The following is a 26,965-nucleotide window of genomic DNA, read 5'->3' on the forward strand; positions in this document are numbered from 1 at the left end:
GCTGTTTTTGAGTCTGTTTGTGCGTGTTCTCAGACTTCTGTATCTCCTGCCCGATGGAAGAAGTTGGAAAAGTGAGTAAGCCGGGTGGGAGGGGGGACATGCGCATGAAAGAGGGGATAGGAAGATGTATAAAGGGTGGGAGGGGTGTTAAGGGCGGTATGAAGGGGCCTAATAAAGGTTGGGGGTGCGAAGGGTGTGGATCCTGTAAAGGGGTGGCCCAAAAGAGGGGGTGGGGAGGCCTGAAAAGGGAGGGGCCCTTCGGGGGCTTGGGCATGTGGGGGACCCACAAGCTCACTTAGAGATTGAGGTACCCTTTAAATGACGGTTCGATCTCTGAAGAGCCGGTCTCACTGGCAAGTTTAGCTCCCGAGTGTTGAACAAATTTCTAAGTGTGCTCTTGACTGGGGAGAAACTCCTCGGACCCATAAAAATGACGAAGTGCACGATCTACCAGCCACGCTGCGCCCTGAAATCGGCACGCTGAGGGGCAACGTGGCTGGTAAATGACCGTGACCCAACTCCTGGGGTCGCGATTTGAAGCCCGCCTACTATCTCCTTCTAATATGCAGTTGGGATCTATCACTTCACTTTAGAGACCTCAGGTGAGCGCCATTCAGTGCTGGTCTCCACAAATGGGGACCAGACAGAACGGCACTCCTAGGGGTCGTCTCCCAGGGGACCAGAGACTCAAAGGTGCTTGCCCTCTGGGCAGGGTGGCATCCTGGCACTACTGTTGCCACCCGGACATCCTTACAGTACCAGCCTGGCAGTGCCAAGGTGAGTGGCAGCCTGGCACTGCCAAGGTGCCCAGGTGGCACTGCCAGCTGTAGGGGCTCTGCCAGCATGCCTGGCTGGCAGTTTTTACGCAGCATTAATTGGGTTGGGGGATGCACTGCGTGGGGGCGCATGGTGTGCCCAGGCACCACGTTATAGTGGGCTGGTGCTTGGGGAGGGTCGCATCAGGAGTTCAAGAGATCAGCGCGGCACGATTCCCGCCCCCGCCGATTCCTGGGTGGCGGAGAATTCAGGCCACGGCGGGGGTGGGATTGACGCCGGCGCCGGGCGATTCTCCGACCCCCCGGGGGTTGGTTGAATAGCACCCATTACCTATTCTCCCGACACACATGCTGCCTGACATGTTGAGTATTTCTAGCACTTTTTATTTTTATTTCAGATTTCCAACATATATATATATTTTGCTTTTGTTCCCCTTAGTTTACCATCAATTGCAAACCTGACCACTTTGTGCTAAGTTTCAGTTTGTGCCCTGATCCTGGTTTAAGACTGTGAAGTGAAACTGTTTTCCAACAAAACTACAGTTGTATTGCAAATGTACTCTAAAATTGTGCTTCCCAAACTTGCTTGGTTGAAGGATCCCTTTTCAAATGGATTAGTAATTACAGACATCTAATCCAAATTCTAACACTATAGTATATTGGTATGAGCTATGAGGAAAAATTGGATAGGCTGGAGCAGCGAAGGTTGAGAGGGGACCTGATAAAAAGCAGTGTAGAAGATTCTGAGGGGCGTAGATAGGGTGGATAAGAAGGCACTATTTCAATTAGTAGAGGGGTCAATAACCAGAGGGACATAGGTTGAAGGTAAGAGGCAGAAGGTTATGAGTGGAGTTGAGGAGAACATGTTTCATCCAGGGGGTGGGAGGAGTCTGGAACTCACTGCCTGAAAAGGTGGTTGAATCAGAACCTCTCGCAACATTTGATAAGTATACAGATATTCACTTGCGGTGCCCTATCTCCAGGGTTACGGGCTATACTCTGGAAACTGGCATTAGTGTATTCAGATCTTTGTTGACTGGTGTGGACATGATGGGCCGAATGGCCTCCTTCCGTGCTGTAAACATCTATGAATAATATATTAAAGTGCCACATGTACAGCATGCTTTGATGATACTTAGAGGAAAACAGATATTTATTGTAGCAATTTGAGGAGAATCAAACAGATGAATGCAGTGATAAGATGGACCCAGACACCAGGGATAAAACTTCTAACTCCACTAACATTCTAATGCTTGCCACATAAACCGCTTTTAATGTGATAAAAGATTGGATATGTGTGCCATTAACACACAATCAGTTCACAGATGAATTCCAATACAAACAACTATTTGCCAAATCAATATTAATAGCATTTCACTATATTTAAGGTCTTATGGTGCAGTGGGTAACGTCCCTGTCTTTGAGCCAGAAGCTCTGGGTTTGCGTCCCACCCAGGACGTGATGACCAAGGAGGGTGTGTTCATAATGGGGTCAAACAGTTAGGGCTGCACGGTGGCGCAGTGGGTTAGCAATGTGGCCTCACGGCGCCGAGGTCCCAGGTTAATTCCCGGCTCTGGGTCACTGTGTATATGGGGTTTGCACGTTCTCCCCGTGTCTCCATGGGTTTCACCCCCACAACCCAAAACTGTGCAAGCTAGGTGTACTGGCCATGCTAAATTGCCCCTTAATTGGAAAAAAAGATGAATTGGGTACTCTAAATTTATAAAAACAAAATAATGGAGTTAAACAGGTTGAGTGTCAACCTGCAAATCCTTCCAAATATGCCAATAACTGGCGGTAAGAGTGGGAGACTGCTGGTCAGCCATGCTTAATGTGTTATAAACTATTGGCTGCGGAAACAGACAGAAATCTGCATTAGTCCACCAGTGCGGGAAGAGAATTGAAATGAAATTTCTCTATGTAGATGTCCAATAGGTTCAAAGCAGGTTATTAATCTATTTGTTCAAAAATAACTTTCCATAAACAAGTGAGTTCTCGTCCCTCCAATTCTATTTAAGAGTTTTCATCGAAAATTGCATTCTTGAGAATACGTAATAGACCTGGGAAAATCCAGCCTAATTTCTCAATTTTATTCAATCATTCAAGGAATTTACTTTATTGAAACATAGTGGAAGATTTAAGTAAGTCACACTGACAGCTTTTCCATGATTATTCAAATCAATTCAACAAGACCGAAAATACCAAAAATAAACAGCAGGACAGGCAGCATCATAGAATCCCTTCAGTGCAGAAGGAGGCCATTCAGCCCATCGAGTCTGCACCGACGCTTTGAAAGTGCACCATACCAAGGCCCAATCCCTGCTCTAGCCCTGTATCCCCACCCAACCTTTGGACCATAGGGGACAATTCAGCATGGCTAATCCACCTGCACATCTTTGGACTGGAGGGAGGAAACTCCCGGAGCACCCGGAGAAAACCCACACAGATACAGGGAGAAAGAGCAAACTCCACGCAGTCAACGGAGGTCAGAATCAAACCCAAGTCCCTGGCGCTGTGAGGCAGCAGTGCTAACCACTGTGCCATTTTTCCGCGCCTTGCAAACAGTACATGTCCAAATTGAATGCATCCTATAATAGTAGCAGTTGGCTTCCCAGCTACCATCGCCACGTACTGAAATTAAAAGGCAAAACATATTGCACAAAACTATGGCATCCAGGGTATCCATCATTGTGGGGAATACCAAGCACCCGTGAGCTTCAGAGGTGGACGACGTCAACCTTGTTGCCTTGTTAGTGCAGGACCAACAATAATTGCCATTAAATTATACAAACGATTGGCCTATCTATTTTTTTGCTTCCTTTTCTTTTTCCCTTCTTTCATCTTCTCTCTCTTACCTACTAAGAACCACTGTCCAGAAAGATACCCCAGCACTGATAAATGTATCATAGCTACATTTCTCGTAGCTAGTTTCTTGTCCGTTTTAAATTTTACTCAAAATATGGGGCTAGATTCACGGTTTAGGAGGCTAAGTGCCGACGCCAGACTGTAGTGTTTTACGATGGAAAAATAAGCACCGAACCTGCGACCGGTGAGGGGCTCGCAGACGCAGCGAGTAAAACTCCCGGCTCCCACAATATAAACGCCTGGAGAATGGCCGGGTCCGTGGTCGTGCATGCGCACGGTGACGACCTTCAGCGGCTGCGCCATAAAACATGCACCGGCCATGCGTGGACCCAACCTGCCACATACGGCCCCCAGGGCCACCTTCTGGCCACCTGTCACCAGTCCCCCCAGCCCCAGCGGACGCCCATCCGGCCAGCAGCACGGCTCCCGGCCAACTGTGGCAGCAGTGAACACAGTCCGCAGCTGCCATACCTGGTTCCCGACCACTGAGACCACAAGTGAGCCGCGCCATCGGGAACTCAGCCCCTCGGCGGCGGTGAAACGCGGAGGCCCCGGAGAATCGAGGGTCAGGTCTGCTAATGATATGTTAATGGCACTTAAAAGCCGCGTGGCAAGCAACGCATTTCTGCCATTTTTGGATTGCCCAAGAATCATGATTTGGCGTCAAAATGGCGCCTACCGCAATTTTGGCATCGTAGGCTATTCTCCACCCAACTGCGTTCCGCGATATCAGCATGGGCCGACATTGAATTCCGCCTATGGTTTGAGTGAGTGAAGAGTTTTGGCCATTTAATGCAGCACATTAGGATTTATAACAGTCCACTTCATACACCATCTCCTCCACAAGATTAATGTCGTAGCTACGGTAAGATCTTCTCATTCTGAAGTTGTTAGATTATTAGAAATAATTCTCAAAATATTTGAGACATTTCTGAGAGACTTCATAAGGTGCAACACAAATGTACATCTTTCTCCTTTCACTATTATTAAATTTACATGTTAATTTCACCCTAATAATACTTCATCCAGTATCCTGAAAATATCTGACCTTGCACCACTTGCCATGTTGAAAACAGTGCCAAGCACGAGTACATTTATTCATGAGTAAAATTGGATTCTGTGACCTTTAATTGAAGTTGTCATGTCCTGTTATTTTAACAGTGCCATGTCAATAGTGTTTGGATGTTGGCTATTGATTTAGTCTGGATCAAAAATAAACACCTGAAATCAAAGTTACCTTCTGGAGTGAAGTATTTTTTTTGAGGGGTGCATTTTCTCTATTATATTATTTTTATATTCCTTCAAATCATACTTGAGGAGTTACCAGTGTGGTACATGCAGCCTAAAATCACCATCAATATTAATGAAACTAAAAAGCATCCAAACTTCCAATTGTAACAATATAGCACCGTAGATTGCAATGATGCAGCACTGAAATCACATTACAATGTATATATTATTGTTCAGAACTGTCCACTAGGCTTTGGGGTGTTGCAATAGCAAAGTTCCCTCCACAGATCCAATTTTTCGATGGAAATAAATGCAGACATCGGGTCAAATGAAAATATCATAGTCTCAAAAACTAACAAGGTTGGGCAGCACGGTGGTGCAGTGGTTAGCACTGCTGCCTCAGTGCACCGAGGTCCCAGGTTCAATCTCGTCTCTGGGTTACTGTCCGTGTGGAGTTTGCATGTTCTCCCCGTGTTTACGAGGGTTTCGCCCCCACAACCCAAAAATGTGCAGGGTAGGTGGATTGGCCACGCTAAATTGCCCCTTAATTGGAAAAAAAAGAATTGGGTACTCTAAATGTAAAAAAACTAACAAGGTTCTTATTTGATGTATGACCCTCCAGTGATTTGCATGAAGTAATGATAATAGGCCATCCAAAATGATCATTTTATTCCACATGCATAATTGCACATCAGCATTGATGAACTGTGTAATGAAAGTACAACTAATAAAAATAATAATCTTTATTAGTGTCACAAGTGGGCTTACATTAACACTGGAATGTACTCACTGTGAAAATCCCCTAGTCACCACACTCCGGCACCTGTTCGACCCTTTTCCCATGAGTGAAACCCAAATCTGGCAGCAGATTGAAAATTACTTATAGGAAACAGTAAGGCTTGTAGAGCTATCCATCGGCCTTTACTGAGGACTGGGCCTTCCTGGCTCAGCCACTCAAAGAGATAGATTTGACATGCAGTCATTTCAGTTACATAGTAAAACATCCTAACCAAACTGTACACAGCGAGTTCCCACAAAGAGTAATGAAATAAAGGACTAGTTCATCTATTTTTGGGGAGCATTAGTTAAGGGATGATAATTGGCTAAGGCATTGGAGATCTCTCTGCATCCAACAGACATACCTTAGTTTAACATCCCATCCTAAAGGTGAATATTGCTTTGATAAATGCAGTGCTAATCTTCCCATCTCGGCTAAACAATTGGCGCGATTTAACGGCCTCGTCACGCCCGACTTGGGGCGCTTTTAGGGTGGAACTGCCAAGGTACCAAGTGGAAATTTTGTGGTGGCGGCGATCGGGCCGAGGGTGCGCTGCGGAGGTGTTGGGGTGGGTGCGGGGCGGGCCGGGACAACACTCATAGTCAGTTGGAGCTGTTGAGGGGTCAGGGGTTACATTCGGGGATCCAGAGATTGGGACGCCATTTTTAAATAGCGTCCTGATCTCTCATTACACTGAGAAGTTTCGGCGAACGGAGCCTCTCGGTGCAGAAAATGGGGCTATGCACGGCCTTGACTATGCAATCCCCGCTGAGGCCCCCTATCTAACTGGGGGCACGTTAAATAGCAGGTTGTTTATCAGCGCTGCGAGCACCAAGAAACACGAGGCTAAACGCGTTGGCTCTGGGACTTTGTTCCCGTTTTGCTAAATTGCACCCAAAGTGTGATTTCGGGCGGAAAAGCCAGTGAGAATCCTGCCAGCTGTTCCAGCGTGATTCACATTGCAATCCACCCTGAAATCATTTTTTGGAGCTTTGGGGGAATTATCACACCCCCACCGAGAGACATCGCGTCCCCCCCCTCACAGACATGGGTAACACCCCCAACCTTGACACTGGAGGAGAAACTTTCCCTCCCAATCACTAAATGTCCATGTCACTCCCCCCCCCCCCCCCAATACTATGTAGGCATGAGGGTGACCCGGTGGCCCACCTGCTCCGTCTATCCTCTCCAGCGTCGGCTCCAACCCAAGTGAGCAATACGCTACTATGGGGTCACCGAGGTACCCTTTAAGGTTCCCACTTTCAGCAACCCTCCCTCATGTACCCCCTTCAGGCTCCCCTCAGTTACCCCACCTCTCTTTCATGGCTCCCCTCAAACCACTCCCTCCTTTCATAGCCCCCTCAATTGTACCCTCTTTTCATGGCCATGACCCCTCTCAGGCCCCGTGCCTTGTCACCCTCGCATTGCCAATGTGTCCTGAACTGACCACCAGGGGGCTCCAATGGCCTCTGCTCCCACCTTCCCCTGCCCCCATACCGGGTTTCCATTTTTGGAAACCAGTACTAATTCCTGCCGGCCGCACACTGTGCCACTGGGGGACAGTGAACCCTGGAAACCAAGAGACTCCAGCTTCGAATGGGCTGAATATATTTAATTTAGTATAAAAATGTATTTAAATTAATGAGTCTGGCTCACGCCCAGTGACTTTGCAGACTGTTGAATCCGCTACAGGCAGAACGCATAGACGGAAGTAGAAATTACAGAATAAGGTTTACTTCAACACAATTACAATACTCCTCCACTCCCCAAATGGTCTCCTTCCTCAACTTGCAGCTGGGCCAGTGTCTTTATACAACTGGGGCTCTCCTTGTGATGACCCATCAATTGGACGCGAGACGAGTTGCTGTACAAAAGTTAGGCTTTAATAAGCTAGATGTTAGCCCTGCGGTTGACTACAGTAAATGGACGACCGCCGGGAGTTCTGGATATTTATACCTCGCCCTGAAGGCGGGGTTAACTCAGCCTCTCGACCAATCGGGGAGCCGTCACATCACTGATCTCAACCAATCGGTCGAGAGGCACATGACCGACCAGGGCGAATGGTAAGCCGGTGTTCTGCACCAATGGCAGGCAGCTATGTAAATCATACCACCACACCTTGTAAAGGGGAAATCTCACCTCCTTGAAGGGGAAAGCCTGCCTGTCTTAAAAGAGACGTTCATAATCCAGGGAGGTCAGGGAAATCATATATCCTGATCCTGGATCTCCATTGGGGTTGTAACACTGATCAGTTTTGAATTCCATTACATTAGAGGGACATATAAAATATATGACTTGATAAAAATCTGAACATTTGGACAGGCTCTTAAAATATCTGAATATTATTATCCATTTGTAAATACGGAGGACAGAATGTTATGCCCACCCCTCTCCTCCAAGGCTGCAATTTCACACTTGGGTCTGAAGGGCCGGGCTTCGGTTGGAAACCCCCCCTTTCACCTATTGGTTGTGGGGAGGGTGGCAAACAGAGAAAAAAACTCTTCTCCATCTCAGGCACAAGGAGGGGGTCAGGGAGTGCCTTAATCTGAAGGCCCCTTCAGAATTAGGGTGCCCTCCCTTCCAAGACCATGAAGCTTCAGGCACCCGTCCCCACATTGGCCTATGCTCCGTGTCAGGATCACTCCCCTCCCAATCAACCAGGGCGTCCCCTACCTTTCCAGCTGAGGTACACTGAGGACTTACCTTTCCAATGGTTCTGGGGCTAAGTTCCAGGCTGAGCACTGTAGTACTGCTTCTGGCCACTATAGCACTGCGCCTGGTTGAGTTGGAAAGCTGTCAGCCAGTCTGCTTTGCCGACAGCTATCGTGGGTGGGGCATCCTTCTAAAAGCGGATGGAAGTCCCACCCACTGCCAATTAACACTCAAGTGAGCATTAAACGACACTAGGCTTTCAAGAGTCAACGGTGGCACATAACACGACAACTTAAAATAAACTTTATTATTGTCATAAGTAGGCTTACATTAACACTGCAATGAAGTTACTGTGAAAATACCTTGGTCGCCACACTGTGGCGCCTGTTCGGGTACACCGAGGGAGAGTTCAGAAAGTCCAATTCACCTAACACCACGCAAACATGGGGAGAATGTGCAGACTCCGCACAGACCGTAACCCCAAGCAGGAATCGAACCTGGGACCCTGGCGCTGTGAGGCAACAGTGCTAACCATAGTGCTCCCATGCTTTCGGCAGGGTCGATCGCTCGCCATCCTTAAAATCCTACCCAGAATCAAGCCCTGAATAATATATTGCATTGTAATTTCAAATATGTGCTGCCCACATACTTTTTCTTAAATAATTTTGTAAACTTAGTACAAAATAGGAACTGCAAGAGTATTGTGGTCATGATTTTTGAACATTACTTTATTACCTTTTGTGAAGACAACTACAGTCTACAGGGAGACTTCTACAGGGAGACTTCAATCTGAGCTAAGAAAATTGTCAAATGGCTTATCATTATACTTGTTTATATTTGTTTAAAATAAACTATTCTGGTTTTCTGTCACTGCAGTTTATTTTTGATTTGTAAATCGGGAAGAAGCTGATGAAAAATATGCATGCCTTAACTTTATTACTGACTGGTTCAGTGAGCATCTTGAAAGCTGCCTTTTGTTTTTGAAGGGCACAGCAATTTGAGGATGCTCACTCATGCCAGCTTATAACTCGCACCACTTATCATCTATAGTACTGATTGTGGTGTACACCACTACAAATGCAGGACAGAAATTGCACGTACAGTTAAATCCTGTTAAGTTTGTCAATAAGGCAAGCAACTGACAGACAAGATTGTTATTTCTTTAGATATCCAGTACTAACAGATCAGCAACTGGAATTCTAAAATACTATGAAATCAGAGACTGGGACTCCTTTCATTATTGCCAAGCTCCCACTCTTCAGCATAGATTTGTGAAGTTAATTGGAATTTGTCTTGGCAAAGTGATAGCGTTGTTGGGTGGAGCTAAGGCAGCAGGCATCTTGAGAAAAGCAGTTCAGTTCTGATCTGAATGAAGCTGTGTCCAGAAGTCAAACCGTTTGTTCTTACTGCAGTTCAGTTAAAGGGGATTAACAGTGTCTAAAGCAGTGCAGACTTGTCTGAGAACAAGGGAGAGCTGAAACAAGCTGAGAAGTATCTTCTGAAGACATACAGCCGGGAATTTCTGCATGAGTCTGATAGGAGTCAGATCTTTTCTTTAAATCAGTGACAACAAATCTCTTCCTTAAAGAAGATAGAGTCACAGTCATACAGCACAGAAAGGCCCTTCGGCTCATCGAGTCAGCACCGGTCAAAAACAACCACCTAACTACTCTAATCCCATTTCCCATCACTTGACCCAATAGCCTTGTATGCCTTGGCATCGCAAGTGCACATCTAAATACTTCTTACATGATACAAGGGTCTCTGCCTCTATCACCCTTTCAGGCAATGCGTTTCAGACTCCCACCACTTTCTGGGTAAAAAGATTTTCCACATATCCCCTTTAAACCTCCTGCCCCTTGGGCAGCACGGTAGCATAGTGGTTAGCATAAATGCTTCACAGCTCCAGGGTCCCAGGTTCGAGTCCCGGCTGGGTCACTGTCTGTGTGGAGTCTGCACGTCCTCCCCGTGTGTGCGTGGGTTTCCTCCGGGTGCTCCGGTTTCCTCCCACAGTCCAAAGATGTGCGGGTTAGGTGGATTAGCCATGCTAAATTGCCCATAGTGTCCTAAAAAGTAAGGTTGGGGAGGGTTGTTGGGTTACGGGTATAGGGTGGATACGTGGCTTTGAGTGGGGTGATCATTGCTCGGCACAACATCGAGGGCCGAAGGGCCTGTTCTCTGCTGTACTGTTCTATGTTCTATGTTACCTTAAATCTATGCCCCCTGGTCATTGATCTCTCCACCATCCCTTACCTTCATTTTCAGCCTCCCATGTGGGACCTTCTCAAAAGCCTTGCTGAAGTCCAAGCAAACTGCATCAAATGCATTTCCCTCACCTACAAACCTGGTCACCTCGTCAAAAAATTAAATCAAGTTGATCAGACATGACCTACTCTTCGCACAATCATGCTGACTGTTGCTGATTAATCCCTGCCTCTCCAAATGCAGTTTAATTGTGTTCCTCAGAATTGCTTCCAATTGTTTCCCCACCACTGAGATTAGACTTACTCGCCTGGAGTTTCCTGGTTTATCCCTTCCTCACTTCTTGAATAATGGTACCGCATCGTCTATCCTCCAGTCCTCTAGCACCTCTCCTGTGGCCAGAGAAACTTATTGCTAGCACCCCTGCTATTTCCTCCCTCGTCTCTCTCAACAGCCTGTGATACATTTCACCTGGCCCTTTAAGCCTGCCAGACCATTCAGAACTTCCTATGTTAATCCCTTTAATTTTATTGGTCCCTCTCCCTGATTTTTATAGCCACAATGTCCCTCTCATGAGTGAACACTGATACAAAGTATTCAAAAGGGCGGCACAGTAGCACAGTGGTTAGCACTGTTGCTTCACAGCGCCAGAGTCCCGGGTTTGATTCCCGGTTTGGGTCACTGTCTGTGCGGAGTCTGAACGTTCTCCCGTGTCTGCGTGGGTTTCCTCCAGGTTCTCCGGTTTCCTCCCACAAGTCCCAAATGACGTGCATGTTTGGTGAATTGCACATTCAGAATTCTCCCTCAGTGTACCCGAACAGGCACTGTAGTGTCGCCACTAGGGGATCTGCACAGTTACTTCATTGCAGGGTTAATGTAAGCCTACTTTTGACACTAATAAATATTATTATTCATTTAGAACGCTACCTACATCCTCCAGCTCCACAGTCTGGATTCTCTACCTCGCCACATTTCTGTTTCACCCCCCAGCAGGATGCTCCGTTACGCCGGCTGGTCAATGGGGTTTCCCATTGTGGGGCTGCCCCATGCCTTCGGGAAAACCCTGGGCTGTCGGCAAAACGGAGCATCCCGCCGGCGGAGAATCCAGCCCCACTTCTCTGTGAAGCAAATATTCCTAAGTGCCATTGGTACTTGATTGAGAGCTGAATGGGGTTTTTTCTTGTTGTTTAAGTGGGAATAAAGATAGCAAATAAGGATACTGTATTTACTGTATTGTTTAAGGGTCTTTGTAAGCTATTTTAATGATAAAGTTTATTTTAATATACTATATCCCTATTTCTTTGTGCAATCATTCCTGGAACGAAGTTTCCTTTCTTCAGAGTTTTACAAAATTTAAATAAAATATTGGGGTTTCTATCCAGTATCCTAGCCACTGTTGGGGTCTGGTCCAGGATCGTAATACTGAACCAAAAGTATACCACTAGAGAGAGCAGACACACGCCTCATAAACAAAGCTATGAATCTCCTTTCCCACCAGAGGGAGCTCCACAGCAAACACTTTCATTCTTTTGATTAATTCAGTTTCCTCTGTAACATGAGGTCTTGCAAACTCTTAATGCCCCAAGCTCACACTGTTCTGTTCCTTCATCACCCCTATTCTCAATGTCCTGGAATGATTACCAGTCTCCATTTTAACATTTTCAGCTTTGTTTTCAAATCCCTCCATGGCCTGGCTCCGACCTAACTCTGTAACCTCCTCCAATGCCATAACCAAATAAGATCCTTGCACTCATCCAATGCTGGTCTCTTGCACATCCCTAATTCTCAATACTCTCATTTTTCATGGCCTGATTTCAGCTACTGAGGCCTAAAGTTCTGGAATTCCTTCCCTAAGCCTATCCGCTTCTCTCTCGCTCTCTATCCCTTTAAGTCTTTCTCTTTGAACAAGCTTTTGATCATTTTTTTTGATAACTCCTTATGTGACTTGATGATATTTCCGTGAAGCACCTTGGGACATCTTATTAATTCAAAGACATGATATAAATGCAATTTGTTGCTGTTTCCAAACAAAAACAAATTGGAAAATATAGGGTGCAATCGAATGGCCATGCTGCACCCGAGAAACAATGCGCCGTGGCCAATAGAAGCTGGAAGACCACGCTCCCAGGATCCAACCAGCTTGCATTGCCCTGCGGGACCTAACGCAATCTCGCGAGAAGTTGTGATGTAAATCAAGTCTACTGAGGTGGAATCACTTTTTGGCAAATCTGCACGTTGCAGCGAGACAGCTAGTCTCACTGTAATATGCAGTTTCCCAAGGCACCCGAGGCATTGAGATTTATCCCCTTTGCCTTGTAGACCTTGGGTGAGTGCTGTTCAGGCTTTCCCGGGGGATCGGATTCCCAGGTGCATGCCTGTTGAGCAAGGTGATACACTGGCACTGCTGATGCCACCTGGGAACCCTGGCAGTGCCACCTGCCTGCTTGGCACTGTTAAGGTGCCCATGTGGCACTGCCAGCTTGCTGGAACTCTATCAGGTACCAGATTGGTGGTGCCAAGCTGGCACTTTTAGCGTGGTGGCCCAGGGACCCCTCATAGTAGCTTGGGGGGAGGAGTGAAGAGTGGCATCAGAGGCTCCAGAGATTGGGATGCCAATTAAAAATTGCATCCCGATCTCTTGTTACACTGAGGTTTTCCAGTGGGTGGAGCTCCTCAATGCAGAAAACTGGGTTATGGACGGCTTCGGCTGTGCATTCCCCACTAAGGTCCCCTATTTAACCCGAGTGCCACTCGATAGTATTGTGTTTCTCGGCACTGCATGTGCCAGGAAACACATGGTCAAATGCGCTCGCTGTGGCACTTCATTGCCATTTAGTTAAATTGCGCCTATAGATATTGAATCAACATTAGTAAATTACTAATATTGGTAGTGAAAATATGTCAGATAGTGACATTTCTAAAGCCAACAAAACCTAATTCCCTGAAGTAATACTGGGGGATTTTCACTTCTCCAACATTAACTGGGGTAGTCATAGAATAAAAGATTTAGAGGGAGTGAAAGTCTTAAAATGTGTCTAGTAGAACGTTTTAAGCTAATACATAGAAGGTCCTACAAGAGAAAAGTGAAAAAATGAAAATCGCTTATTGTCACAAGCAGGCTTCAAGTGAAGTTACTGTGAAAAGCCCCTAGTCGCCACATTCCGGCGCCTGTTCGGGGAGGCTGGGTCTGGACTTATTTTTAGATAACTAAAGTGGGAAAGTGATTGAAGTATCAATGGGGAAGCATTTTTCAGACAGTGATCATAACTTCGTTAGATTCAAGATTGTTATGGGAAAGGACATGAATGGGCCTGAAATCAAAGATCTAAATTGGGTACGGCCAATTTATTAAGATCAGATATGATTTGGTCAGAGTGGACATGGGAACAGACACTTTTAGGTGAATCTGTGACAGAACAGTGGAATGCATTCAAGAAGGAAATAGGGAGAGTTCAGGGCCATGAACAGGTTCCAGTAAAGGAAAAGGGTGGGACCAACAAATCCAGTGAACCCAGGATATCGAGGGATATAAAGCATTGGATAAAGAGAAAAAGGGAGGCTTATGGCAGATAACGAGGACTCAAAAAAAAGAAGCCCTCGCCGAGTATAGAATGTGCAAGAAGGACGTGAAAAGGGACATTAGGAGAGCAAAAAGGGGACATGATAGGATACAGGCAGGTAAAATAAAGAAAAATCCTAAATTGTTTTACAAGTACCTTCAGGGTAAAAGGATAACTAGGGAAAGATTCCGGCCTATTAAGCACCACAGTGATGATCTGTGTGTGGAGCCGGAGGATGTAGATCGGATTCTAAATGAATACTTAGTGTCAGTGTTCACTAGTGAGAGGGACAGTGTGGGTATAGAAATCAGGGAGAAGGATTGTGATAAAATTAAAGAGATTAACATAGACAGAGAGGAGGTTCTGAATGGTCTGGCAGGCTTAGAAGTAGACGAATCTCCAGCGCCTGATGTAATGTATCCCAGGCTGTTGAGTGAGGCAAGGGGGGGGAAGTAGCAGGGGCGCTGGCAATAATTTTCAATTCCTCTCTGGCCACTGGGGAGGTGCCGGAGGACTGGAGGATAGTCAGTGTGGTATCATTATTCAAGAAGGGATGAAGGAATAAAGAAGGAAATTACAGGCCAGTCAGTCTAACCTCAGTGGTGGAGAAACTATTGAAAGCAATTCTGAGACAATCCGCATGGTTTTGTTAAGGGGAGGGCATGTCGAGCCAACTTGATTGAGTTTTTCAAAGAGGTGATCAGGTGTGTGGATGAGGGCAATGCCTTTCATGCAGTCTATTTGGACTTCAGCAAGGTTTTTGATAAGATCACGCATGAGAGACTGATAATGAAGGGAAAAGCCCATGGGATCCAAGGAAATTTGGCAAACCGGATCCAGAATTGGCTGAGTGGCAGGAAGCTGAAGGTGATGGTTCAGGGGTGTTTTTCTGACTAGAAGCCTGTGTCCAATGGGGTCCCACAATGATCAGTGTTGGGGCGCTTGCTGTTTGTGGTTTATATAAATTATTTAGTTTTAAATGTAGGAGGGTTGATCAGTAAGTTCGCGATGATACGAAAATTGATGGGGTGGTAAATATCAAGCCTTAGATTTCAGGAGGATGTAGTGGCAAATGGACTTCAATCCAAACAAGAGTGAGTGAATACATTTGGGCAGAACAAACAAGGGAAGATAATATATGATAAACAGCAGGACCCTAGCAAGGATCAGAGTTACCTGTGTGTGTGTGTACACCAGCCCCTTAAGGTAGCAGGGCTGGTGGCTAAAGTGGTTAAGAAGGTATATGGTATACTTGCCTTTATTAGTCAAGACATAAATTTGAAAAGCAGGAGGTTATGCTCCTGATTTCTATACCCAACTGTACAAAATATTGATTAGGCCACAGCTAGCGTATTGTGTGCAATTCTGGAATCCACATTATAGGAGGGATGTAACAGCACTGGAAAGGGTGCAAAGGAGATTTACCAGGATGTTGCCTCGGCTGGACAGTTTTAGTTATGAAGAGAGATTGTACAAGCTGGGGTTGTATTCCTTGGAGCGGAGGAGACTGAGGGGGACATGACTGAGGTGCATAAATTTATGAGGGATATCGATAAGAGTAGACAGGAAGAATCTTTCCCCTTGGTGGAGGGATCAACGACCAGGGGGCATAGATTTAAGGTAAGCGGCAGGAGGTTTAGAGGGGATGTGAGAAATAGCCTTTTCACCCTGAGGGTGTTGGGAGTCTGGAACTCACTGCCCGAAAGAGTGGTTGAGGCTGAGACTCTCTTAACATTTAAGGGGTATTTAGATGTGCACTTGGGATGCCGAGGCATACGAGGCTATGAAGGGCAGGAACACAACAAAAGCCATACCCACAGCATCATGTGTATCACTGAATATGAAGTTATCTGGACATGCAGGATGCTGCCTGGTTTGCAGAATAGGTTTTATGAGGAAAGGTTGAGGGAGCTAGGGCTTTTCTCTTTGGAGCAGAGGTGGATGAGAGGCGACTTAATAGAGGTTTATAAGATGATGAGGCGGATATATAGAGTGGACGTTCAGAGACTCTTTCCTCGAGTGGATGTAGCTGTTACAAGGGGGCATAACTATAAGATTCAGGGTGGGAGATCGAGGAGGGATATTCGAGGTAGGTTCTTTACTCAGAGAGTGGTTAGGGTGTGGAATGGACTGCCTACTGTGATAGTGGAGTCGGACACTTGAGGAACTTTCAAGCGGTTATTGGGTAGGCACATGGAGCACACCAATGACAGGGAGTGGGATAGCTTGATCTTGGTTTCAGACAATGCTCGGCACAACATCGAGGGCCGAAGGGCCTGTTCTGTGCTGTTCTGTTCTATGAATATGTCAGACAATCAGTGCCACAGGAGACTGTGCTTATCTCGTCAGATAGTCTGAGATCTGTGCCCTTCTAGTGGGTACAACTGGCATCCACTTCATGCCTCTTTGTGTTGTCAATGCCACTCGACTAATCCATGATTCAGAGCATAGTATTCATTTTGTGCTTGTCTGTATGCGTTTTCCTGCATCAATTCAGAGTGTTATTGTACATAGCTCTTCATGAGGTTAAACATCCTCTCGATGGAGGCGCTCATGCACTCAAAGCCGTGTGCCATGCTGGTGCATATGAGCTAAATGGACTCTTTCCGTCTCAACCAATAACCCCAAACTGCCTCAGGAAAACGCGGGTAAGTAGCAACATGAATCTGAGCATAGAGCGCAAGAGATAAAAGCAGTAGAGCATACTGCTGTTGAGTCTGCTCTGCCATTCAATATGATCAGAGAATCATAGAATTTACAGTGCAGAAGGAGGCCATTCAGCCCATCGAGTCTGCACCGGCTCTTGGAAAGAGCACCCTACCTAAGCCCACACCTCCACCCTATCCCCGTAACCCAACAACCCCATCTAACCTAAGGGTAATTTAGCATGGCCAATCAACCTAACCTGCACATCTTTGGACTGTGGGAGGAAATCGGAGCACCCGGAGGAAACCCACGCAGACACAGAGAGAATGTGCAGACTCCGCACAGACAGTGACCCAAGCGGGAATCGAACCTGGGAGCCTGGTGCTATGAAACCATAGTGCTAACCACTATGCTACCATGCTGCCCCATCATGGTTCCAGTCTACTCTCCAATCACTGTCCATATTCAGAGGAAAGCAACAGGCTATTTGGCCCAACAGGTTTATGCTGGATCCACATGAATTCTATTCATCCTATCCTGTAAGCATATCCTTCTATTCCTTTCTCCCTCAAATATAGATTGTGTAGGATAGATTTCGATCAGGTCTAGAAATCAAGACTGGATATCCATGAGGCGCTGTGGGCCATCAGCAGCTGCAGAATTGTACTCAACCACAGTATTTCCGCCGGCCTCAGGCTGTGCCGACAGGGCCGGGGTATCCCCGGAACTGGGCGACTCTGGCTTCAAACCGGCTGAGCATATTTAACATAGAACATAGAACAGTACAGCACAGAACAGGCCCTTCGGCCCTCGATGTTGTGCCGAGCAATGATCACCCTACTCAAACCCACGTATCCACCCTATACCCGTAACCCAACAACCTCCCCTTATTTAAATGTGTTTAAAGACTCATGTGGCTAGGCCAGTATTTATTGCCCGTCTCTAAATGCCCTTGAACTGAATGACTTACTAGGCCATTTCAAGAGTCATGTCAGAGAAACATGTCAGCCAGACCTGGTAAGGATGGCAGATTTCCTTCCTTAAAGGACATTAGTGAACCAGATGAGTTTTTAGAATGGTTTCACGGTCAACATTAGACTTTTAATTCCAGACTTTTATTGAATATAACGTGCCACTTGTCAGCCCAAGCCTGATATTGTCCAGGTCTTGCTGCATTTGGACATGGACTACTTCATCATCTGAGGAGTCGCAAATGGTGCTGAACATTGTGCAGTCATCCACAAACATCCTACTTCTGACCTTATGACGGAAGGGAGGTCACTGATGAAGCAGCTGAAGATAGTTGGGCCCAGGACACTACTCTGAGGAACTTCTGCAGTTATGTCCTGGAGCTGAGATGATTGACCTGCAACCACCAAAACCATCTTCCTTTGTACCAGATATGACTCCAACCAGCGGAAATCTTTCCCTCTAATTCCCATTGACTTAAGTTTAGCTAGGGCTCCTTGATGCCATACTCAGTCAAATGCTGCCTTAATGTCAAGGACAGTAATGCTCACCTCACCTCTCGCATTCAGCTCTTTTGTCCATGTTTGAACTAAGGCTGTAATGAGGACAGGAGCTGAGTGAACCTAGTGGAACCTAAACTGAATGTCCGTGAGCAGGTTATTGCTGAATAAGTGCCGCTTGATAGATTCCTTCCATCACTTTGCTAATGATGAAGAATAGACTGATAGGGCAGTAATTGACTGGCTTGGATTTTTTCTGTTTCTTGTGTATAGGACATACCTGGGCAATTTTCCACATTGCCAGGTAGATGCCAGTGTTGTATCTGTACTGGAACAGCTTGGCTAGGGATGGTGTCAGTTCTGGAGCACAAGCATTCAGTGCTATTGCTGGGGTATTGTCAGTGCCCAAAGCCTTTGCAGTATCCAGTACCTTTGGCCGTTTCTTGATATCAGGTAGAGTGAATCATCTTGGCTGAAGACTGATATCTGTGATGCTGGGGACCTCTGGAGGAGACCGAGATAGATCATTACCTCGGCACTCATTGCTGCAAATGCCTCAGCCTTATCTTTTGCACATATGTGCTGGGCTGCATCATCATTGAGGATGGGGATATTTGTAGAGCCTCCTCCTCCACTGAGTTGTTTAATTGTCCACCACCATTCACAGCTGGATGTGGCAGGACTACATAGTCATGAATGTCAAAGCTTCTAAGCTATAAGGTGAGCTTCAGAGAATCTTTGAAACATTTTCTTTGCCCTTTCCTGGAACATGGGCCATTTGACAGTTGAGAAATTAGGACCTGATGGAGGAGACACTTTTCAGCCATCTAGGCACAGTGTTCAGTACATCTCAGCTGATTTTACAGAAGCTGTGCCTGAATGCTTGTGGAGCTGGCTTCAAGGATACTAATGTTTGTTCGCTGGTCTTCCTATTGAATCCAGAAGGCATGGTGGATTTATCCCTCTTTTTGAAAATAAGTACAATTATTGCATTCCTGAAGTTGAGGAGAGCTCTTTTTCCTCCCAAATCCATAGGATGAGTTTGTGGAATCTTCTTGATGTGAGAAAATGCCCTCCAGCTTTGAGGACTTCAACTGGAATACCATTGGAGCCACAAGCTTTATTGTTTTTCATCAATTTGATTGCTAGTTGCGGTTCTCCCATCAATTGTGATTCATCCATAGATTCTACCACAGGATACTAGGGAAGAGCCTGGAGAACTGCCACTGTGGATTCACAGTTGATGAGTTGTTCAAAATGCTCTTTCCAGCATCGACAGATGGCATTGTTATCCATAAGAAGAGAGATGCCATCCTGGAGCAAAGGGAAGTTTGCTGTTTTGTAAACATGGCCTCATTATACCAAACACCCTCTTCCAACAGCAGGGCAAATGAAAAACTACATGGATGAATTCTAGGTCAAAACATTGGCACTTCCTGCACTATGTCATTGTTTGTGTAAAGGATCTAAATGATGTCTGTATCACTCAAACAATGCAGGGCTGTTGTCTACTGGATATGTCATTAACTTATTCGACTGCTGATGCACATTCACCTCGCACCAAGACATTGCAATGCTCAAAATCCAAGAGGAAGACCAATATCTCAGTCTTAAAAGCTCCCAATCAAAGCGAGGGATTTCAAGCACAGCTCATGACCAAAGTGCAAAATCGTCAGACATCCACCTCAATTCCAGAACAATGGGATCAAATAAAATCAGCTGTAGCAGAATCTTGCATCCTGAATTTGAGCATTGACATCACCAGGGCTGGTTCAGTGAAAACAATACAACCAGCCTTCATTGCCTCGCAGAAAAACCCAAGGTAGCAAGTCAAAAAGGCAGCACTCCATCAGCTAAAGACAAATCTGGCACGCGGTGGGAAGCAAAATCTCAAGAGACAGAACATAGAACAACATAGAATATAGAACATATACAGTGTAGAAGGAGGCCTTTCGGCCCATCGAGTCTGCACCGACCCACTTAAGCCCTCACTTCCACCCTATCCCCGTAACCCAATAACCCTCCTAACCTTTTTGATCACTAAGAGAAATTTATCATTGCCAATCCACCTAACCTTCACGTCTTTGGACTGTGGGAGGAAACCGGAGCACCCAGAGGAAACCCACACAGACACGGGGAGAATGTGCAGACTCCGCACAGACAGTGACCCAGTAGGGAATCGAACCTGGGACCCTGGCACTGTGAAGCCACAGTGCTATCCAATTGTGCTACCGTGCTGCCTAGCACAGTAGCACAAGTGGATAAGATCCAATAATATGTTGACCACCATGATATGCAAAGTTTATTTGAAACCACCAAGGCCATCTATAGACCAAAGTCAAATGGACCGATAACACTCATATTCATTGGAACAGAAAATGAGCATTGTTTCCTAAACAATCTGTGAAAAGGTGTCTTAGGAGTTAGAATGCTACATGTATTTTTAAAAGAACAGTATCATTTTGAAAAGACATAAATTACATCAGGCAATAGCATACATTTGAACTATGACAGCACTTGCAAAATGATCAGCATCTCCATTCTTTTTTCTTCCAAAACTATTTCAATCAGGCACTAATTGATCACTGCCTTATAATTAAAACTAAACAGATCAACAAAAAAATTGTAGCTGATTCAACTTTGCATTTTGACTTTCATTGGACTTGCACACGGCACACTTCCTCTAGCCTACTTTTAGCTCTAATGTAGCCATAATCTATCTCTCCAAGCGTACTAGACTTAGTTTTCCATAGTTCACTTAGTTTAAAATATTCTGGAGGCCTTTTTCTAGGCTGTTGCGATGAAATATGTCTATTTAGATTTCACGAACAAATAGAAGTACAACAGTGTATAGATATTCACCTCGTAAGTGAATTAAGGCAATAGGCAGGAATTAATTCTCTCCCCTGGTGAAGGAGGGTCGGTCCATGTAATGGGATGGTAAAGTTCGGGTGGAGAGTCCATCACCTCTCTCACATCCCTTAATTATGACCAGGGCAGAAATGGTTGAAAAGGGCTTTCCCACCTGGAGACCAATTGAGGCCATAAGTGACCACTTAAGTGCCTCACCCCACTGCCACTGGTATTCAACCGGCAGTGGCCGCGGTCACGCTAAACCCTGACAGGGATGCTTGTAGTCTGCCGTGGGGAGGATGGCTCCTCCTGCTCAAGCACCCTGTGTCCAATGGAGGGGTCTGTCGGTGCCAAGGGCTTCCCCCACAGTAAGACATCACCCTGTCCTTTATACAGACCCACCTCTCATCCCTCCCCACCATGGCTTCCCTGACTGGCCCCAGCAATCTCACCCCACTAACCTGTGTTGTGGGGCTCCAGCAAAGATTCTGCTGCAAGGGCCTACTGCAATACCGGCTGTTGCCATTATTCCAGGGGGGCTGATCTCAGAGGTGGGACATTTGTCCTGCAGAGCCGGGAGGTGCCTGATCCTATCAGGGTTCCTGTAAATGGCCATGAGAGAGTTGCCACTGGCTCTCCAGCCAGTGGATGAGCCCATCCCTGCGACCATTAAATTCTGCCTAATACAACAGCGCAATAATGTAGGTCAGCTATTGGTAAACAATAAAGGTCGAGTAAAAGAAATATTAAATGTGATATATTCATAATTAAGTAAAATGGACTCACCTAATTTATAAATCACGACATAAATTAGAGTCCAAATTGTTCCAGGCACTCGAAATATTTCTTTAAATATTTTACGGGGATTTAGCACTGGCAATGTGGCTTCTGATTCAGATGTTCTTGGAAGTTCAGGAGTGAAACAAGCACAAATTATAGCTACCACATAGATAACAGAGATCACTATAAAAAGCATATCCCAGCTAATGTGGTCCATCACTGTCAAAAACCCTGCTCCTGCAACGAGAGAGCCAGTCTTATAGCCCACAACTTGGATGGTGTTGCCATAGCCAACTTCCTCATTACTGAGCAATCGCACCGCCATGCTATCAACAGCAATATCTTGAACTGAAGCAAAGAAGTTCATCATCACCAAGACGAAGGACATAGCTGAGAAATCAGTCTTTGGATGTAGTCTCGACATTACTAAACAGCATAGAAACAGTCCAAACATGCTAGACAGCAGCCATTTCTGCTTTGTCCCATACTGATCCACAAATGGAGCCCATAGTATCTTAAGTAGCCATGGGAAATACAACAGTTTAGTCAAACTAATTTTGGTGAATGAAAGTCCAATAGTTCTGAGGTAAATTGGTAATAAATTGGATTGCAATCCATAGGGAATTCCCTGTACAAAGTACAGCAAGCCAAATAATTTCAGTTTGAAGGATGCCATTTCAAATGTGTGTTCTCAAAGGTGAAACAAGCCCTTCCATGTGATGAATCCAAAACCTGCAACAAAGAAAAGTTTTCTAATTATGACACCAATATTATTAATTTCACTCTAAAGTTGCAGTGTTAATTAGATGTTAATTTTAGTATTGTAGGATTAATGTTAAAATATTTTTTTAAATCCTATTAATCGAGTAGATTTATTGCAGTAATATTGGTACTAATTTTGTTTCGTTATGTGCGAGTTTAAAAACTAGCCAACACATAAACAGCTAATATCTCAAATAAGAAATAGAAAATCCTGGAAAGACTCAGTAGGTCTGGCAGCATCTGTGGAGAGAGAAACAGAGTTAACGTTTCAAGTCTGTATGAAGAATCGCTGAAAATTAAGAGTCATATGAACTCAAAACATTAACTGTTTCTCTCTCCACAGATGCTTCCCAGTATTTTCTATTTTTTATTTCAGATTTCCAGCATCTGCAGTATTTTGCTTTTAGTATCTTTTTAAACCTGCTGTGGTCAAAGAGTTAACTAAGTAACCTTTGCAGTCAATATCATTGTTCATATAGATTACACTTTCACCAGCGAAAATAAAATTCCAGGACATAATCTGTTTGCAATGCAGGCTAGGTTAACCAATATCACTAAAGCAGGTAACTGGACTCAGTTGCTGTTTGTGGGAACATATTGTGTGTAAATCAGCTGTAATTATTGAGGCAAACACAGCAGTATGTATACTTCAAACACATCAGTAAGTCTACTTCGAAAGCGAATTATTGGCTGTGAAGCACTTTGAGATGATGTGAGGATCATCAGCAGTCCCTCAGTTTGAGGATGGCGTCTACTCAAGGTTTCTGCCATGGGTTTTCATGTGATTGAACAGGCCAATTCTTGATCCACAGATCTTTGGGAATATGGCAGTACTCTTGAGCGTTTAACAGCACTAAATTAATGCAAGTTCTTCTCGTCATTCTTTCCCAAATGTTCACTGAAAAACAGAAGGTTTGATGTTAAATTTAATAACAGGGAAAGCTGTCAAGTTTGGATTTGAGATATCTGATAAAAAATGTGAAACAGTCTGAAGAGAAATCATATTTAATTTTCCTTCCAATAATTATATCCACAACCTAAAATATTTTTTTACAGTTTACCACCTCCCATGTGCTTATTGAGAAACATGCGTACAGTTAAATAAATGGATTCCAAACAAAGGATAGATTAGAATGGTTCAGGGTGAGTTGACGAGATATGTTAGGATAAAGCTTATAAGATGTGTAGAGTTATGGAGGGATTTAGAGTGTTCTATAAATTAAAATCAAGATGCCAAGAATGTTGCCCCATTAGTGGTCAAGTGAAGGGGAGGTTGCACAAAAGACTAGGGGCGGGATTCTCCGTTTCTGAGACTAAGAGTTGACGCCGATGCACAACTCATCGACTTTCACGACAGAAAAACACCGAACCTGGATCAATTCGGCAACTGTGGAGGGGCTAGCACCGGCGTCACGTGGAACACAGTCGATTCCAATGAAGAATGGTGAGGGATTCGCCGAGTCCGTGATTGACACTCGGGAGGCTGACAAGCTGCAGCCGTGTTTACACATTACAATCTCCACACAGACTCATCCCAGCCAACAAAATGGCACTGGTTATGTGGGAGCTCGCCAATACAGCTGAAGGGTCGGCTGGGGCCAGAGCCATCTAAGGAGGGATGGCCTTGGGGGGGGGGGGGGGGGGGGGGGGGGGAGACAAGCCCCCACAACTCGCCCCGGCCCTGGCTAAAGACTCCCGGCCAGCAGCACAACTGTCAGAAAACTATGGCGATGTTGGACACTTTCCATACCCCCTCTCACTCAGCAGCCAGATGCCAGTTTCACTATTTTTAAAAACACAAGTGAACCACGCCATGGGGAACTCAGCCCATCGGAGGCGGAGCATTGAGAAGACCCTGGAGAATACCAGGTCGGGCCCGCTAATGACATGCAAATTATGTTTACTATACATGCGTTCCGGACCACATTGACGCCGCTGTCAAGGTAATGGAGAATTGCGATTTGGCATCAAATCGGCACCCGCTGCGATTTTACCATCAGAACATATTCTCCGCCCAATCGCGTTTCCCGATTTTGGCGTCAGTCAATGGAAAATCCCGTCCCAGGTGTCAGAGGGACACAGCATTTGTTGGAAGGAGATCATGTTGAGTAAAAGACGATAGCAAAGGTAGAGTAAAATGACAGGGTGTGTAGATATAGAATCATAGAATTCACAATGCAGAAGGAGGCCATTCGATCACTGAGTCTGTACCTGCCCTTGGAAAGACCACCCTACTTCAGGAGTTTAAATGTAATGTATTGGGGGAAGAGGCAAATGAAGATCTGCAGAGATTGAAAGAGCAGTGGCTTATTGCTGGATGCAAGGATGCAAGAACAAGTTGGAGTTTATGAAGGGCAAAAGATGGCATTGTATGGGTATGGTTGAATGTAGAGCTGACATTAAGGTTGCAAACGCTGGTTAGATGTATTCCTGGAAGTTCAATCATGTGATCCCTGCCTCCAAACAACGTGCCCTCACACCATCACCTAAAACACCAATTAATTCCACCTATCCTCAGCAATTGGAAGGCAGATAGCCCCTTTGCTATCCAATTAGATGATTCTTGACTAGCTGTCAAAAAAAACATTATATCTACCAATAATTGTCTAACTAATAACGCAAAATAAATGAAAAGAAACACTTAACGTTTCCTTCTTGGTTTCTTTCAGAAGTGCTCTGAGGATTAACCTTTACTTCCTGGGAACGCCATGACGTTTAATGGGTTGGTAACCCGAGGTTACGAAGGCATAGAATGTGAGGAAAAAGAGGTAGTAATAATGGATAGATTCAACGACAGATCTCTTGAAAAAGTGCCTTCACAGCCCTAACAAATCCATTGCAGAAGCAGCTTGTCGATGATTCACTCTTGGATTGTTTGTTGCTGCCTGCGTTTTTTTTGTCATTCAAGATAATGTTGACAGCGTTAACTGAACTATACCACCCTGTTGTACCTGCTCCAAGCCACTCCAGGGGTGAAGGCGATTTGCAGTCAGTCTCGGCCTTTCTTCAACAAAACCAACAGCAGCTCAGGTTCCTGCGAGGCGCCGGAAGGCCCCCGGACAATAGCAGAATGTCGGAGGACAATGGGGGAGAGACATTGTAACAATCTGCCGTCTGACACGCGGCTGGGGGATGGGGGAACTCTCTGCTCATCTTGTCCGGGGACAGTGGGAGAGAAACATTGTAACAATCTGGTGCAGCGGCTTACCCTTGTGCTCACTGCGGGAGACAATCAGGAGGGGCATAGTCACCCTGTCAATGCAGGGACAATCCGCAGTCGAATAGTCACCCTGCATAGGGATAATCTGCAGTCACCCTATCCAAGGACAACCGGCAGTCGAATAATCACTCTGTCCAGAGACAATCTGTAATCTGATAGTCACCCTTTCCAGGAACAACCTGTAGTCGAATAGTCACACTGCCCAGGGACAACATGTAGTCGAATTGTCACCCTGTCCAGGGACAACCTGCAGTCGAATTGTCACCCTGTCCAGGGACAACCTGCAGTCGAATTGTCACCCTGTCCTGCAGTCGAATTGTCACCCTGCCCAGGGACAACCTGCAATCTGATAGTCACCCTGTCCAAGGACAATCGACAGGGACAGTCTGATGTAGTGAAGGGTTCCCTGTGCTTACTCAGTTCGGGCTGCCGGTCTTTCTCACTCTCATTGTCGTCCCCTTGCCAGCTCAACCCGGACGCATGTTTATGAGTCACCAAACAGCCTCCGTGAAAGGGCGTCAGCTACAAACTGGGAAGTGAAAGTTTTTGAGGGCAGAATGCTGCTGGAGATCGGGACCTCTTAGATTGCGGTTACAGCATGGGAAGACGCCATTCGGCAAACCATGTCGTGCTTACCTCCCCCCCCCCCCCCTCCTTATCACCCCCCCCCCCTCCTTATCACCCCACCCCCCCCCCTCCTTATCACCCCACCCCCCCTCCTTATCACCCCACCCCCCCCATCTTATCACCCACCCCCCACCCCTCCTTATCACCCCCACCCCACCCCTCCTTATCACCCCCACCCCTCCTTATCACCCCCCCTCCCTTATCACTCCCCCCCTCCTTATCACTCCCCCCCCTTATCACTCCCCCCCCTTATCACTCCCCCCCCCCCCCCTTATCACTCCCCCCCCCCCCCCCTTATCACTCCCCCCCCCCCCCCCCTATCTCCTTTAGTTTTTTTTTTCTCCGTCTAGTCGCTCTACCCCTTGAGGTCACAACTATATAATAACCAAACTGCAGGAAGGGGCTTTCAAAGAGTCACTCAACTGCGGTCTGCATTCCTGTAAATCAGTGGAAGCAATGAACCCTCGCGCCATGGGAGTGACAGCAGTACAACACAAGTGGCAGGTATTGACCACTATTAAGGATGTCAGGATGCTTAATCAATA

At 45.8% G+C, this 26,965-nt stretch overlaps 1 protein-coding gene across 5 annotated transcripts in view; it reads right to left on the reverse strand.

The window, feature by feature from the left end:
* Positions 1–26,400, reverse strand: part of mfsd3 (major facilitator superfamily domain containing 3) — a 138,278-nt gene extending 111,878 nt beyond the window's left edge. Inside the window, exons 1-2 of one of the 5 annotated variants that reach the window (XM_038804957.1) lie at positions 25,220–26,400; positions 21,818–22,543 (exon numbers count right to left, since the gene is read on the reverse strand). In XM_038804957.1, coding sequence (XP_038660885.1) covers positions 21,818–22,487 — 670 coding nt within the window. In that variant the 5' untranslated portion in view covers positions 22,488–22,543; positions 25,220–26,400. The remainder of the gene's footprint in view (positions 1–21,817; positions 22,544–25,219) is intronic. The other 4 variants (XM_038804961.1, XM_038804960.1, XM_038804958.1 and 1 more) reach the window with 4 other exon arrangements.
* Positions 26,401–26,965: the final 565 nt, after the last annotated feature.

This window comes from Scyliorhinus canicula, chromosome 8, assembly GCF_902713615.1.
Source record: "Scyliorhinus canicula chromosome 8, sScyCan1.1, whole genome shotgun sequence".
Lineage (NCBI taxonomy): Eukaryota > Metazoa > Chordata > Chondrichthyes > Carcharhiniformes > Scyliorhinidae > Scyliorhinus > Scyliorhinus canicula.